Here is a 13,142-nt window from a genome sequence, read left to right as displayed (position 1 = left end):
CGGGTCCGTAATGTACAGAAACAGGTCATCGCATATAGGGACACCCTATACCCCCCCCCACTCCACCCCGTTCTACCCCCTCTATTTATCCCAGGATCTCAGTGCTATTGCTAACAGCTCAATCCATCTCGAACCTGCCATTGGGATCTGCTACGGTCCATGTGGCTGAAAAAAAAGAACCCATTTATTACCTCAGATCGCCGCGCCTCGGGCCCGCCCATCAATGGAACACTTGGCTCACCCACTCCTTCCGCAGTCTGGGCTGGTCCTTTACCCGCAAATTGGTCTCCCTGAGTCAGCCATTTCCATCACCAGGCCTGCCAAGCTCTGACTGAAGAAAAACAGGCCCAAGGCCCACCCAAGATGGCCGCCAAACCCACCCACAGAGTAGGACAAAGAGAATCTTGTAATCACCATCAGCAAACGAACCCCTCCCCCCCCCAACCCTTCCTCCCTCCCCCAACGCACACCCCACCCAAATATACATATTGAAAGCCGATGAGTAACCCAAAAAAGTAAGATCAAGTTCGAATGGTAAAAACAAAATAAATATTTACACTTTGGACACAGAGGGAGCGCACGGCTCTCAGTCAATGTTATGAGTAATCAGCACATTCCTCACTTCACTCACCCTCGCTTTATGTGCGAGTCACTACTGTCACACGGATAGGAAAAAAGCTACACGGACGGAAGTGAGTGGAATGTGACGACCCTGCGTGTGGGCAACAGTCAACAAATCGTCTTGTGGGCAGCAACTCGGAACCCAGATGGGCTGTGTGTGACCCCCCCCAGGTCGCAGGCTGCTCGCTGCTGGTGTAGATCATTAGCCAAACCAGCAGCTTTGTTGGCTCAATTAGCGACTGAATCAACTGACGTATCCAGCCCCGGAAATCAGGTTCCCAATACTCCGGGATTGCTCCGGCATCATCAGGAAGTGATGTTGAATCTCTGGATGCTGCTGTGACCAATCCTGGGAGGAAAGCCATAGAGGCATTGAAACAAATTGTGTGTCTTTCCTGTTTTATCAACTAGTTTAATTTATGGGTCATAAAACTGCTACGGAATGGTGAAAATGCGTTTGATCGGGTGGGACATTTGGAGGCAGATGTGACAGATCCTCAAGGAGTAATCATGACCAGGAAGCTTCCTTTTCTGAGAAGCCTGTGAAACGGTGTTTGCAAGTTGCACTGTGGGTGATTAATGTGTTTAACCTGTGGCCTGCCGTTTTCTACAGAAAATCCCAATGTTGTGTGGAATGACCTCTTGTGGCCGAAAGGCCTTGACGCTCCTGAGCAGCGTGTTCGCTGTGTGCGGTCTGGGTCTCCTCGGGGTCGCTGTCAGCACCGATTATTGGCTGTACCTGGAAGAAGGGACCATCTCCCCCCAAAACATGACAATGGACGTCAAGACGTCGCTGCACTCTGGACTCTGGAGGGGTTGTTTTCTGGCAGGTAGGAACATTGTTCTCAGCACCAATTTTATTGCTTGCGAAGAAGATGTTGTTTTTAATATTTTGGGGGTTTATTATGTCATGTGAAGCAGGCTTGTGGCTGTGTGTGAACATAATCTAATTAAGCTGGGGACTGTGTGTCCACAGTTTTGAGGACTTCAAAGGGGCCTTGAAGTAATTAGGGCCAAGTTGAATTTTCTATAAGCAAATAAGACATGGATAGATATTTGCATTTGGAGATAAGAAAATATTGTTGTGTTCAGTTGTTCAATTTCCAAGTTGTAAACCCTTTTTACTTCCTTTGAAAACGTCATAAATGAATAATTTTATTTGACCTGAAAGTGGTGGCAACAGGGAAAACATATATTCTGGGAAAGATACATTTCAAAGAAAGGTAAGAACAATGGAATCATGATGAAAGAGAGTTGGAAACACTTCAAAAGATTTGCTGAGAATTCAGGGGAGTTCTCCCCTAAGGAGTTACCCCCTTGGTCCACTGCGAGGTCCACCACAACAGGGCCTTGCTGATAGAGACCATCTGAGCCCAACTGGGAACCACCCACACCCCACAATGCACTGCCTGCCCACCCCTCCTCTACCAGTCCTTCCCCCTCCCCCCATAAGCCCCCAGAGATCTCTGTAATAGGGGGACCTCCCGGGGGACTTCGGCAATAGGCTGACCCCCGCCAGCTACCCCTGTAATTGGGAAAGCCTCTCCCCCTCAGGGTCCCCTGTAATAGGGAGACCCCCACAGGGTCACCCTGCCTAAAGGAACCTCCTACACAGACCCCCCCCCCTCAAAAAAAAAAAGAGGCCCCTGTCTGGAAGCTAGAGAACAGTTCAGATAGGGTCAGTGAGAAAAATTGCAGCTATAACACTGACCTTGAAGATCCACGTGTCCATTCCTGGAAGGAGAGCAGCTGTGACCTGCTGCGTCTGGTTACCACAGATACATTAGCTGCAAGCTAATTCATAGCTTTCTAGTAGTGGTCTGTGATTGACAGCTGCTACAAACCATCTGCAGCTTTGATTCATTCATCTCTGTTCACAGTTCTGTGGCCTAAGTGGTGAAACCCCAATGTTTACAAACATTGACCACATCAAAGAGAGGTAAGTGCATCTCAAGCACTAAGTGCATTTCAATCGATCAAGCGTGTGATTGTATTGCCATTGTGAGCGGGCGGCCTGATAGCAAGATTCCCTTGGGAATCCCTTGTATTCCATCCCATGCATAAATTTGCATGACAGGGGGCACTGAGTTGCTGAATTGCTTGCTGGTTTGCACTCCCAGGGGGAGCAATAATTCTTGTTAACTTATCGAGATTTTGGCCCGAGACTGCTGCAATGATATGGAGACATCCGATTTATAAGTAAAAACGTGAACAAACTATTTATTAATAACAAGAGGAAAAGATGAATATATGAATTAATAACAGAACAATGATATAACAATGTACCTAATCCCAAAACCCACCCTCCGCCCAAACACACACAAGACAGTCACACGTCGGGAATAGGGGGCAAGATTTAAACTGATAAAGGGATTAATAGTTATGAGTTTGTTTCTTCCTGCAGATGTAGCTCTTTGTAGCCAGCGATCTCCTAATCATGTATCCAAACAGAAATTGTAGGTTGTAGAAATCTCTCTGAATCAACAGGCACAGAGAGAGAGAGAGATTTTAAAGCTGCCTTGTGTCTGGATCTCCTCACAGAAGCACACCGAAATTGGCACTCTTCACAAGATCCGCCTTCCTTCTGGAACTTTCTGTCCGACCCCACCAATCACAGGCCCCAATAGGCAGAGGCTGCAAATTGTACATTTCCTGATTGGCTGCTTGCCAAGTCTATCAAATCATCATCACCGGTTCTGCCACATATCCGAAAGGCGATTTCTTGACTTGGTCCATCACAATAGGGGTTCCAACTCTGCCTAAAATCTGTAATTTAAACAGAAATCCCAGATGGGGTAGCAACATTGTAGCAGCTAACCAGAAGACAGGCAGCAGGGCAGGGGATAAAAAGAACACAGGACAGAGAAAAAGGGTTTTACAACAGTGGGCGTCATTCTCCGCCGGCGGGAGTCTCCGTTTTGCCGGCGCTCGGGGGTTTCCCGACGGCGTGGGGCTGCCCCACAATGGGAAACCCCATTGACCGGCCGGTGTTACGGAGACTCCCGCCGGCCGGTCGGGGCAGAAATGTGGCGGGGCGGGTAGGAGAAATTTGCACAGTATCTTAACACCTCCAGCGACAGAACACAGTCTTCCAAACAGAGAATCCAGCCCTAAATATCAATAGAATATTGTTGTCTAAAGGGGTGCTTATTTTTGAAACCGACCACGTCAAAAACCTTGTGCGGGGAGGGGGCGGGATGGAATGTTCTGTAAAAATAACTTTAACTGAATAAATGTAATCTTGCGTGTTTACGTTTTCTTTTCTTTTCTTTTGTTGATAAATGTTCTAATTTAATATTTAAAATCTCCAAAAGTGTTCCTGGAATTTGTAGTTTCTGACTTCATTTTATATATCTTCTTGTGTTTAAAAATATGAAAAGAAAAGTGTTGTGATAGCTTGTCAGCTTTCGCTTTGGGATTTTGTTTGTGCAGCGCTTATCACCTGCCAGATAATAACAGGCTGCTAAGTGAAAACTGAAAATGGCAGGTGACGTTTTCCTAACCACAGCTTTGTTCTATTTCCCTTTTATAGAGTATTCCAGTGGCTACCTTTCTGCCACTTTCTGTTTCCATTTGCTGGATGTTCGCAAGAAGGTGTACAATTTAACTGGGGACTATTTGACCTTGCTGCTGCCTGGCCTGTGTGCTCCCAGACAAGGAGGCCAGAGGACTGACGGAAATCAGTCCCGAGAGCCATCAACGCAGTGGTGGTCGAGCCTTCACAGGCAGCTCCCCCAAGAGGTGGCATCAATACCCGGCCACCTATCTCTTCAATGGGGACATTTCCCCTTAAGTACTTTGACCCCCTCTTTCATCTTGATCCCATTGTCACAGCTAAATCACGGGAGCAAGGATTGGAGTGGATGTGAGGGTTGGTGAGGAGGTTGTGCCTCACGTGCAATTGAGGGGAGCACCTCCTCTTCCTTTTAATGGCCACAGGGGCAGAGAAAGAATATTCACTTCGCAGTCAGCATCAACTCGGCCCCTAAGTTCCAAATTCAAGAGGCCTAAAGCCTGGAGGCACCTAAATAATTGTTCCTTTAACATTTAACCGTTCAAGGCCAGGAATGGCATAGTGATTATGTCACAGGACTATTATCTGGCAGCATGAGTTCAAATTCCACTGTACATCTGGTGGAATTCAAATTCAATTAATAAATCTGGATTAAAAAGTTAACCTCATGGTGACCGTGACAACTATCAAATATCATCACTTGTTGTAAAAACCCATCTGGTTTACTAATGCCTATTTGGGAAGGAAATCTGCTGCCCTTATCCAACGTGGTTGACGACACAGAACGGTGTAACAACAAATGTTAGCTGGAAAGAATAAAGAAAACAAATACATTTGTGTGTGTCGTAGACGGTGCATAACAAATATGCAAATCACTTCTATATACATCATATACAAAGCTTTAAACATGTATACATGACTCCTGTATTTATCATACAGTGGTTAGCACTGCTGCCTCGTGATGCCAAGGACCTGGGTTGGAACCTGGCCCCGGGTCCCTGTCTGTGTGGAGCTTGCACCTTCTCCCCGTGTCTGCGTGGGTCTCACCCCCACAACCCAAATAGATGTGCAAGGCAGGTGGATTGGCCACGGTAAATTGCCCCTTAATTGGGAAAAAAAAGAATTGGGTACTCTAAATTTATTTTATTTATTTATTTATTTTTAAAAATATGTTTATTCAAAATGTTCAACAATTTTCAACCAAACACTCCAGAAAGGGAAAAAAAATTGTACATAGGAAATCAAACAAAGATACATTAACCCCATTAACAAATAAATACAAAAGTGGGGGAAACGCCCCCTTTTAACAAAAACATAAACCAACACCCCCCCCCCCCCCCCCCCCCGGGTTGCTGCTGTTTCGACCTCCGCCTAGCGTTCCGCGAGAAAGTCTAGGAACAGTTGCCACTGCCTGGAGAACCCCTGCACAGACCCTCGCAAGGCAAACTTTACCCTCTCCAACTTAATGAACCCTGCCATGTCATTGATCCAGGCTTCCACGCTGGGGGGCTTCGCATCCCCCCACATTAGTCGGATCCTCCGCCGGGCTACCAGGGACGCAAAGGCCAGAACTCTGGCCTCTTTCAGCTCCTGCATTCCCGGCTCGTCCGACACCCCAAATAGTGCTATCCCCCAGCTCGGCTTGACCTGGGTGTTCACAACTTTGGACATAGCCCTCGCAAAGCCCCTCCAGAACCCCTCCAGCGGCGGGCATGTCCAGAACATATGGGCGTGATTCGCTGGGCTCCCCGAACATCTCAAACATCTGTCCTCCACCCCAAAAAACCTACTCATCCGCGCCCCTGTCATACTACCTGTGTACTACTTTGAACTGTATTAGGCTGAGCCTGGCGCAAGAGGAGGAGGAATTGACCCTGCCCAGGGCACCAGCCCACAGACCCTCATCCAGCTCCTCCCCCCACTAAATTTATTTTAAAGAAGTACTTATCATATACACTGCCTTATTGAGATATAAAACACTACTGTATATCTATAATTTCCTTACAAAAATGACCCAGTCTTGTGTGTGTGTGTGTATATATATATATAAATATATATTATGTAACTGCCTTTCAGCAGTCTAACCCTCTGCCTCATTTAATAATAGTCTCACAGGGGTGACATACTGGTGTGTGTTTTGTTGAGTATCCCACTGGTTAACTATAATACACTTAATTTCCAAAAGTCACATTCCTTTCTCTATAATCAACTCCACTTTACAGAGGCATTAACATGCTGTGCTATCTGTTGTACAGATATAATAACGATACTTCGGTGTAGGGATGTAGTGCTTCAGAGGCTGTCATTTGTATGATTTGCTGATGTTTTCTGATGAGTTCTTTCCCTCCTGGCTGCTGCGTGGTTTGTAATGATTGACGGTCTTTAACAATCTGTTGTTATACCTGCAGGGCTAGAACGTGGGCACTGTTTCAGTATTGAGTACGTGATGCCGATGAATATGCAGCTGACCTCCGAATCCACCGTCAGTGTTTTAAGTCAGTATCCATTCTCTCTCCAATCAGAAGTTCAATATTTAAATAAGTAAAACAGGTTATAATTATTACATTGAATGAAGGGCACAGGAACAGGTCAACTTTTGCTAGCATTTATAACCCCACACAAAACACCTCCTGCCTCTCTTCATCTAACCCCATCAATATGTCCACATCTCCCTCATCTGTTTATCTACCCTCGAACATATCTGTGCGTTTCACCATAAGTAACAAAGACTTTACCGAATCCTTCAGAAACATCTCAAACTGAGACAGAATCGCAGAATCTTTACGGTGCAGAAGGAGGCCATTCGGATAATCGAGTCTGGACTCGCTCTGTGAGAACGCATTCCACCTAGACCTTCTCCCCATCATCGCGCACATTCATTCTTTTCAGATCACAATCCTTTTGAATACCTCGATTGAACCTGTCAGGAAGATTATTCCAGACTCACAAGCACCCTTCCGGGTGAAGATTCTTTTCCTCACATCACATATGCTCCATTTGCCAATTATTTTGAATCTGTGCCCTCTTGTTCTTGATGCCCTCTTAAGAGGGAACAGTTTTTCACTATTTACCCTGTTCACACCCCTCAGGATCTTGAATATCTCGATCCAGCCTTCTTTTCTCCAAGAGAAACAGTATCAACCTCTCCTGTAACTATATCAAAACACAGTAATAAACACAGTGAGATGCATGGAACATAGAACATACAGTGCAGAAGGAGGCCATTCGGCCCATCGAGTCTGCACCGACCCACTTAAGCCCTCACTTCCACCCTATCCCCATAACCCAATAACCCCTCCTAACCTTTATGGTCACTAAGGGCAATTTATCATGGCCAATCCACCTAATCTGCACGTCTTTGGACTGTGGGAGGAAACCGGAGCACCCGGAGGAAACCCACGCGCACACGGGGAGAACGTGCAGACTCCGCACAGACAGTGACCCAGCGGGGAATCGAACCTGGGACCCTGGAGCTGTGAAGCCACAGTGCTATCCACTTGTGCTACCGTGCTGCCCATAAATAATGCAACATTGCTATGTTGGTAAATGCAGTATCTAGTTCATGCACATAGAACATAGAACATAGAACAATACAGTGCAGTACAGGCCCTTCGGCCCACGATGTTGCACCGAAACAAAAGCCATCTAACCTACACTATGCCATTATCATCCATATGTTTATCCAATAAACTTTTAAATGCCCTCAATGTTGGTGAGTTCACTACTGTAGCAGGTAGGGCATTCCACGGCCTCACTACTCTTTGCGTAAAGAACCTACCTCTGACCTCTGTCCTATATCTATTACCCCTCAGTTTAAAGTTATGTCCCCTCGTGCCAGCCATTTCCATCCGCGGGAGAAGGCTCTCACTGTCCACCCTATCCAACCCCCTGATCATTTTGTATGCCTCTATTAAGTCTCCTCTCAACCTTCTTCTCTCCAACGAAAACAACCTCAAGTCCATCAGCCTTTCCTCATAAGATTTTCCCTCCATACCAGGCAACATCCTGGTAAATCTCCTCTGCACCCGCTCCAAAGCCTCCACGTCCTTCCTATAATGCGGTGACCAGAACTGTACGCAATACTCCAAATGCGGCCGAACCAGAGTTCTGTACAGCTGCAACATGACCTCCTGACTCCGGAACTCAATCCCTCTACCAATAAAGGCCAACACTCCATAGGCCTTCTTCACAACCCTATCAATCTGGGTGGCAACTTTCAGGGATCTATGTACATGGACACCTAGATCCCTCTGCTCATCCACACTTTCAAGAACTTTACCATTAGCCAAATATTCCGCATAAACACATGAAAGAGAAAAACTCATATTTCTATAGCACCATCCATGACATCACCAGGGGGACGTACAAAATCCCACAGCATCAACTCAAAGAGGTGCCAAGGATTTCTCCTTGATGTTCTGCCAAAAAACTATCTCTCAACCAGCACGAATAGGAAAAATGATCTGGTCAGATCACATTGCTGTATTCAGGAGCTTGCTGTGTGTAAATTGACGTCAGCTGTCCCACATTGGAACAGTAGCTCAACGCCAATAATACTTGACGGTCATGATTCTCCGAGTCGGTGGCCGCAGGTGGGATTCGCGATGGCTAGTTGAATCGGACATCAGTGCAAAATGAGATTCCCGCCGGATGTCACACCCGTGCGAGTCTTCCAGTCCGCTGCGTCTGGCCCGATCACGTTCTTGGCCATGCGGACGAGAACCTGATCAAAATTGATTTCCGTATATTTGAATGTAATTAGTGGGCTGGAAGCCTGAACAATGACCTCCTGGAATGCACCCCTGCCCCATACCCCCTTGGATTCCCACGGGTGCCTATCCTGATCCTGACAAGTGGTGACAAGGCACAGTGGACTCCCGGGGGGGTGGGGGGGGGGTGCCAGGGATGAAGTGCCCACTCTACACTTACCTCCAGGCTGCTGAGGGAAGGTGAGGGTCGGGGAGGGGGAGGTCTTGGGCGTGGGCTGGGCTGGAGGGGCTCAGTCTGGGGGTCTTTCCCAACATATCTCTTACAGCATGTCAAGTTCAAAGATCTGCCAAATGAAAGCAAAAGTCTTCTCTCTCTCGCCTTCCAAATGTTGGTGTCTCTCCCACCATGTCAAGTTCAGGGATCTGTCAGATGAAGGTAAAAGTCTTCCCTTTGATCTGCTGGAAACCTTTGAAGTGCTTTTTCACATACAATTTAATTCCCCGTTAATTTGTTCAAGACTCTGGGCATGCTGAAAATCCCGAAAACCTCACTGTATTGCTTCCATGGTCCATTACCTTTTACAAGTCTCTTGATTGACAAGTCCAGGCTATTTTAAAGGAGGAATTAGCTTTGTTTGTTTTTATAGCTCTTCACAGTTCATTAACTCTGAAGTGTTTCCTTTTACCTTCATCTGACAGATCTTTGAAATTGACATGCTGGGAGCGGCATCAAAGGGTTTCAAAGCTACAGATGGAAAACTTGCCACATGGCCCCCATCCCAGGGAAGACCCCTGTCCTGAGATCCCCCAGCCCAACCCAAACCCCCACCTCACCCTCTCCTGAGGACCCCCCTCTACCCTGGAGGTAAGGGCAGAGAGGGTACTCACCCCCTTGCCCCCCACTTGGAGTCCACTGCACCAGGTTGGCACTGCCAAGGGATGGAGCTGGAAGGTTGGAACTAAGGGGGGGGGGGGGGGAATGGGCCTTTGGCAAGCACATAACAGCGTGCCACTCATTTGCGGGGTGGGGGAGGTGGTAGGGGGCTTGCCAGTGATTTTGGGGGCGGGGGTGTTACTCTGATAATATTGGGGCTGTCAGTGGGTAACATACCAGCTTTCCCGCTGGTGGTTACATTTAGATTTTAATCAGTTAAATCGCGGCACATGTCCGTAAACTGCTTTGGGATGTCCTGAGATTATGTCCTTTATAAAAAGTCACACCTTTCTTTCTTTCCAGTGGTTACCTTTTGGCAAATCTTTTTCTTTCCACAGGAATGATACGATCATCCACTCCTTTTCCACTGGTCAGCCTGTTTTTCATGTTCATTGGTTTTGTGTTGAACAACATCGGACATATCAGACCTCACAGGACTATCTTAGCCTTTGTGTCAGGAATCTTCTTCATACTTTCAGGTAAAAGTCAGGAATGAAGAAGGAAAAAATACAAACCACTGATGTGTGAAGTTTTTTCTCATTTTCGCTGTGTTTTCTGTTGCCTTATTTTGTTTGATCACCTGTGGGCTGGGAGGTATTTTCCTGCTGCGCAGGATATGAGGTGACCCAGCCGGAGGATTCTGTGAGGGTAACACATGCCTGTGTTCCTTGTCTCTTTTTATTGAGTGACGGAGTGTCAAACATCCACTGACACCTCCTGGCATTGACACAGCTGGCACGCTACAACAGCCAACATGACGGGGATTTGTGTCAAAGCGACACGCGGGCATTATGCAAAAGAAAACGCTGGTCCATGTGCCAGACGAACCCCGACATATGAAAAACACTTCACTGTCTCTCATACTCCCTCACACTGCTTTGATGGCACAATGGTTAGCACTGTTGCCTCACAGTGCCTGGGACCCGGGTTCAGTTCTGACCTTGGGCAACCGTGTGGAGTCTGCGCGTTCTCCCGGTGTCTGTGTGGCTTTCCTCCGGGTGCTCCGGTTTCCTCCCACAGTTCAAAGATGTCCAGGTTAGGTGGATTGGCCATGCTGAATTGCCCCTTAGTGTCGAAAGGTTAGCGGGGCTACGGGGTTAGGGCGGAGGAATGTGGGCTTACGTTAGGGTGCTCTTTCAGAGGGCCGGTGCAGACTCGATGGGCCGAATGGCCTCCTTCTGTACTGTTGGGATTCTATGAATTTATCTATCCCATTGCCACTTTGACAGCCTGTTCCCTGACATTTCGTTTAATTATTTGTTGGTGTTGCAAATGTATTTGTTTGTTTTTATACCTCTTCACAGTTCATTAACTCTGAAGTGCTTCCTTTTACCTTCATCTGACAGATCAGTTCAGTCTATTCAATCAGTAACATTAATCACAGCTTCTTAATGTATGTACGATGCTTGTCTTTTATATTGAATCACTTCTTCCTGATTGCAGGTTTGTCACTGGTGGTTGGACTTGTGCTTTATATATCCAGCATCAATGATGAAGTGTTAAACAGAACCCCGGACTCTGAGAGCTATTTCCATTACAAGTATGGATGGTCCTTTGCCTTTTCCGCCACATCTTTCCTGCTGACTGAGGTAATTACCGACCAAAGTGTGTCCGGAACTGGCTCAGCTCATCATGTCTAACCCCAGATTACATCCGGTCCCGGGGCATCAGCCTGGCCCAGATTAGATCCAACCAATTACACCAGAACCATGGTGAAAACTGTGAGAATTGTCACCACAGCCCACCACATCAGACTGTGCTGGAGTTACAGGAGTGGCTCAGTGGCAATATTCTCGCCTCAGAATCAGAAGGTGCTGGGTTCAAATCCCACTTGAGAATGAAAATCAGGGCTGGTACTCCAGTGCGGTACTGAAGGTGAACTGCACTGTCTGAGGTGATGGGCAACGTAGGAGAGTGAGCGGGCCGCATGACTGACCCTCCTTCATCTCAGTGGCCACAAGGCTGAAATCGGTATGCTCACTGTCGTGTTATGTACGCTGGGATAACACAGGCTGCAACTGGATGCAGCTTTCACCAAAAGATACTCCAGAGCTTGAAGTTAGTTCAATCTGATTTATTGAACCAGTAGCACAGTTCTCTATGAGTTTGACTCTCTGCTAACCTAAGTGTGGTTACTCTGTCTGACTGAACCAGACTAGCTCTTAGCCGCGTGCTGGAGGTGTGATACTGTACATACACCCTGACTCACTCTGTAGATGTTCATCAATGGAAAGAGGTGGAGTGTGAGTGCCTCGTGCCTTTTATAGTGAGATACCACCCCTGAGTGTCCTGCCTGCTCATTGGTCATGTCCTGTTCTCTGTGTTCATTAGCTGCCTGTCTGTGCCTGTCGCTATATCATTATCTGCATTATAAACACTGACTATTTCATAACGAGTTCTAGGTAATGATTCATATATTCATAGAATTGTCATCAACTTCAAATGGTAAAAACAAAATAAATATTTATGTTTTGATTAGACACAGAAGGAGCACTCAGCTCTCTCAGCCAGTGTAGTGAGTTATTAGCATGCACTTCGCTTTCTGTGTCCCTGTTTTACACGATTATCATTTAGCCACACGGCTAGGAAAACAAATTTGCGAATGGACACCAGTGGAATTTGGAAACTCTGTGCATGGGCAATGGACAACTAAATGTCTCGTGGGCCCCACTCACAACCCTGATGGTCACATGTTGGCCCCAGGCGTACCGCTGGATTAGACCAAGGTCCTTTCTGCCCTCCCAGATGGATGGAGCAGGCCCCAAGGACACTATTTTGAAGAAGGGCAGGGGGATTTCCCCAGTGTCCTGGTCAATGTTACCAAGTATCACAATAGGAAATGGAAAATGGTGGAAACGCTCAACTAGGTAGGGTGCTCTTACAAAGGGTCGGTGCAGATCCGATGGGCCGAAGGGCCTCCTTCTGCGCCAAAGGAATTCTATGGTTCTAAGTCAGGCAACATCTGTGGAGAGAGAAACAGTTAACATTATATTGAACACTTGCATTCAATTAATTAAAGGTCCCAGATCAATTGGCAACAATACTGAAGAACTCTGGTGCGAATCAAAGTCATTGATTGAAGGTTGATCAGTGGGATTTTAGAGTAAATAATGAACCCAAATCATTGAGGTGCGGAAGGTTAACACTCTCACCAACCCTGGGGCTTCAGACTGAATCCAGACCAAGCACATAGATGAACATATGCTGCTTGTAAACACCTAAATGACCCAAATGTAGTTCAGAGAATGACACAGCCCATTGTGCCTGTGGTAGCTCCGTGAAACAGCCCCCCCCAGGCCAACCTGGGAGAGCAATGTCCATAGGCGTTGGGGGAGAGAAAGTCTTTAATCACCCAGCACATCAA

The 13,142-nt window shown here is 46.9% G+C and overlaps 1 protein-coding gene across 1 annotated transcript in view; it reads left to right on the top strand.

Annotated features, from left to right (window-relative positions):
* The window catches only part of LOC140395676 (voltage-dependent calcium channel gamma-5 subunit), a 41,529-nt gene that overhangs the window by 26,280 nt on the left and 2,107 nt on the right, over window positions 1-13,142 (top strand). The window contains exons 2-5 of the mRNA XM_072483738.1: window positions 1,235-1,451; window positions 6,544-6,630; window positions 10,117-10,257; window positions 11,222-11,367. Coding sequence (XP_072339839.1) covers window positions 1,244-1,451; window positions 6,544-6,630; window positions 10,117-10,257; window positions 11,222-11,367 — 582 coding nt within the window. The 5' untranslated portion in view covers window positions 1,235-1,243. The remainder of the gene's footprint in view (window positions 1-1,234; window positions 1,452-6,543; window positions 6,631-10,116; window positions 10,258-11,221; window positions 11,368-13,142) is intronic.

Source organism: Scyliorhinus torazame, chromosome 18 (genome assembly GCF_047496885.1).
Source record: "Scyliorhinus torazame isolate Kashiwa2021f chromosome 18, sScyTor2.1, whole genome shotgun sequence".
Classification (NCBI taxonomy): domain Eukaryota; kingdom Metazoa; phylum Chordata; class Chondrichthyes; order Carcharhiniformes; family Scyliorhinidae; genus Scyliorhinus; species Scyliorhinus torazame.
This window is presented reverse-complemented; position numbering and strand designations above follow the sequence as displayed.